This window comes from Pterocles gutturalis, unplaced genomic scaffold, assembly GCF_000699245.1.
Source record: "Pterocles gutturalis isolate BGI_N339 unplaced genomic scaffold, ASM69924v1 scaffold29693, whole genome shotgun sequence".
Lineage (NCBI taxonomy): Eukaryota > Metazoa > Chordata > Aves > Pterocliformes > Pteroclidae > Pterocles > Pterocles gutturalis.
The window spans coordinates 1-881 of NW_010118951.1; the positions used below are offsets into that span (position 1 = coordinate 1).

General features: G+C 58.8%; 1 protein-coding gene across 1 annotated transcript in view; it reads right to left on the minus strand.

The window, feature by feature from the left end:
- Nucleotides 1–3: 3 nt before the first annotated feature.
- FDPS (farnesyl diphosphate synthase) overlaps nt 4–881 on the minus strand; it is a gene marked incomplete at its 3' end in the record, with an annotated part of 1,451 nt that continues 573 nt past the window's right edge. The window contains 4 exon segments of the mRNA XM_010076413.1: nt 4–69; nt 327–461; nt 538–615; nt 737–809. Coding sequence (XP_010074715.1) covers nt 4–69; nt 327–461; nt 538–615; nt 737–809 — 352 coding nt within the window.

Sequence of the window (881 nt, forward strand, 5' to 3'; positions counted from 1 at the left end):
CATGCCCAGAGTCTCATAGAGCGCCTTCACCTTTGCCACCTTCTCGGGCTCCTTGCAGCCGTAGTTCTCCTGAGAAAACACCGGCACAGGTCAGGCTGTGGCTCAAAGTGTGGCAGGAGTCACGTAGTGTTCACCCTGCTAACGTCTTGCACCGCTCACGGCCACCAACCCTCCTCCCAGCGAGGCAGCAGCACCGTGCAGGGGACACACGGCTTTTTGGGTGGACCTTATGACACTACATTCCCTCTATACCATATCCTGGGGGAGAGGGTCTGCACCCCCTCACCCCCATCTCTGGGGGGTTTCCCTCAGCCTGGTGGCGCTACCTCCAGGATCCGCCGCTGCTCTGGCGTCACCCGGCGTAGACACTCCACCACCAGCCAGCTGCACTTGTTGTCCTGGATGTCGGTGCCAACCTTCCCCGTCAGCTCCGGGTCCCCAAAGCAGTCCAGGTAATCGTCCTGCACGAGGATGGAAACGCGTGAGCGCCGCAGCCAGCATCCAAAAAGCACCGAGGGACAGGGAGCTGCCTCCCACCTGGATCTGAAAGAACTCGCCCATCTCCAGCAAGATCGCTTTGGCGTTCTCGTGTTCCTCCTTACTGTCGATACCAGCCTGAGAAGAGGAAAAAAAGGAACAGAGCTTTCCAGTACTCGCCTTCCGTCATCTCCCAAACTCTCCTCCACAGCCTTGTACCCAGGGTCAGGCCCCTCCTGAGACTTTCCAAAAAACTCACCATGTACATGGCAGCGGCCACGGGCAGGTAGAAGGAGTAAAACGCCGTCTTGTACTTAACAATCGCCTTGTACCTGCAGCAGAGGAACCTCACTCGGTGACAAAGCCCTGACCTTCCCCTCCCACCGGGGCTCTGCAGGTCAGGG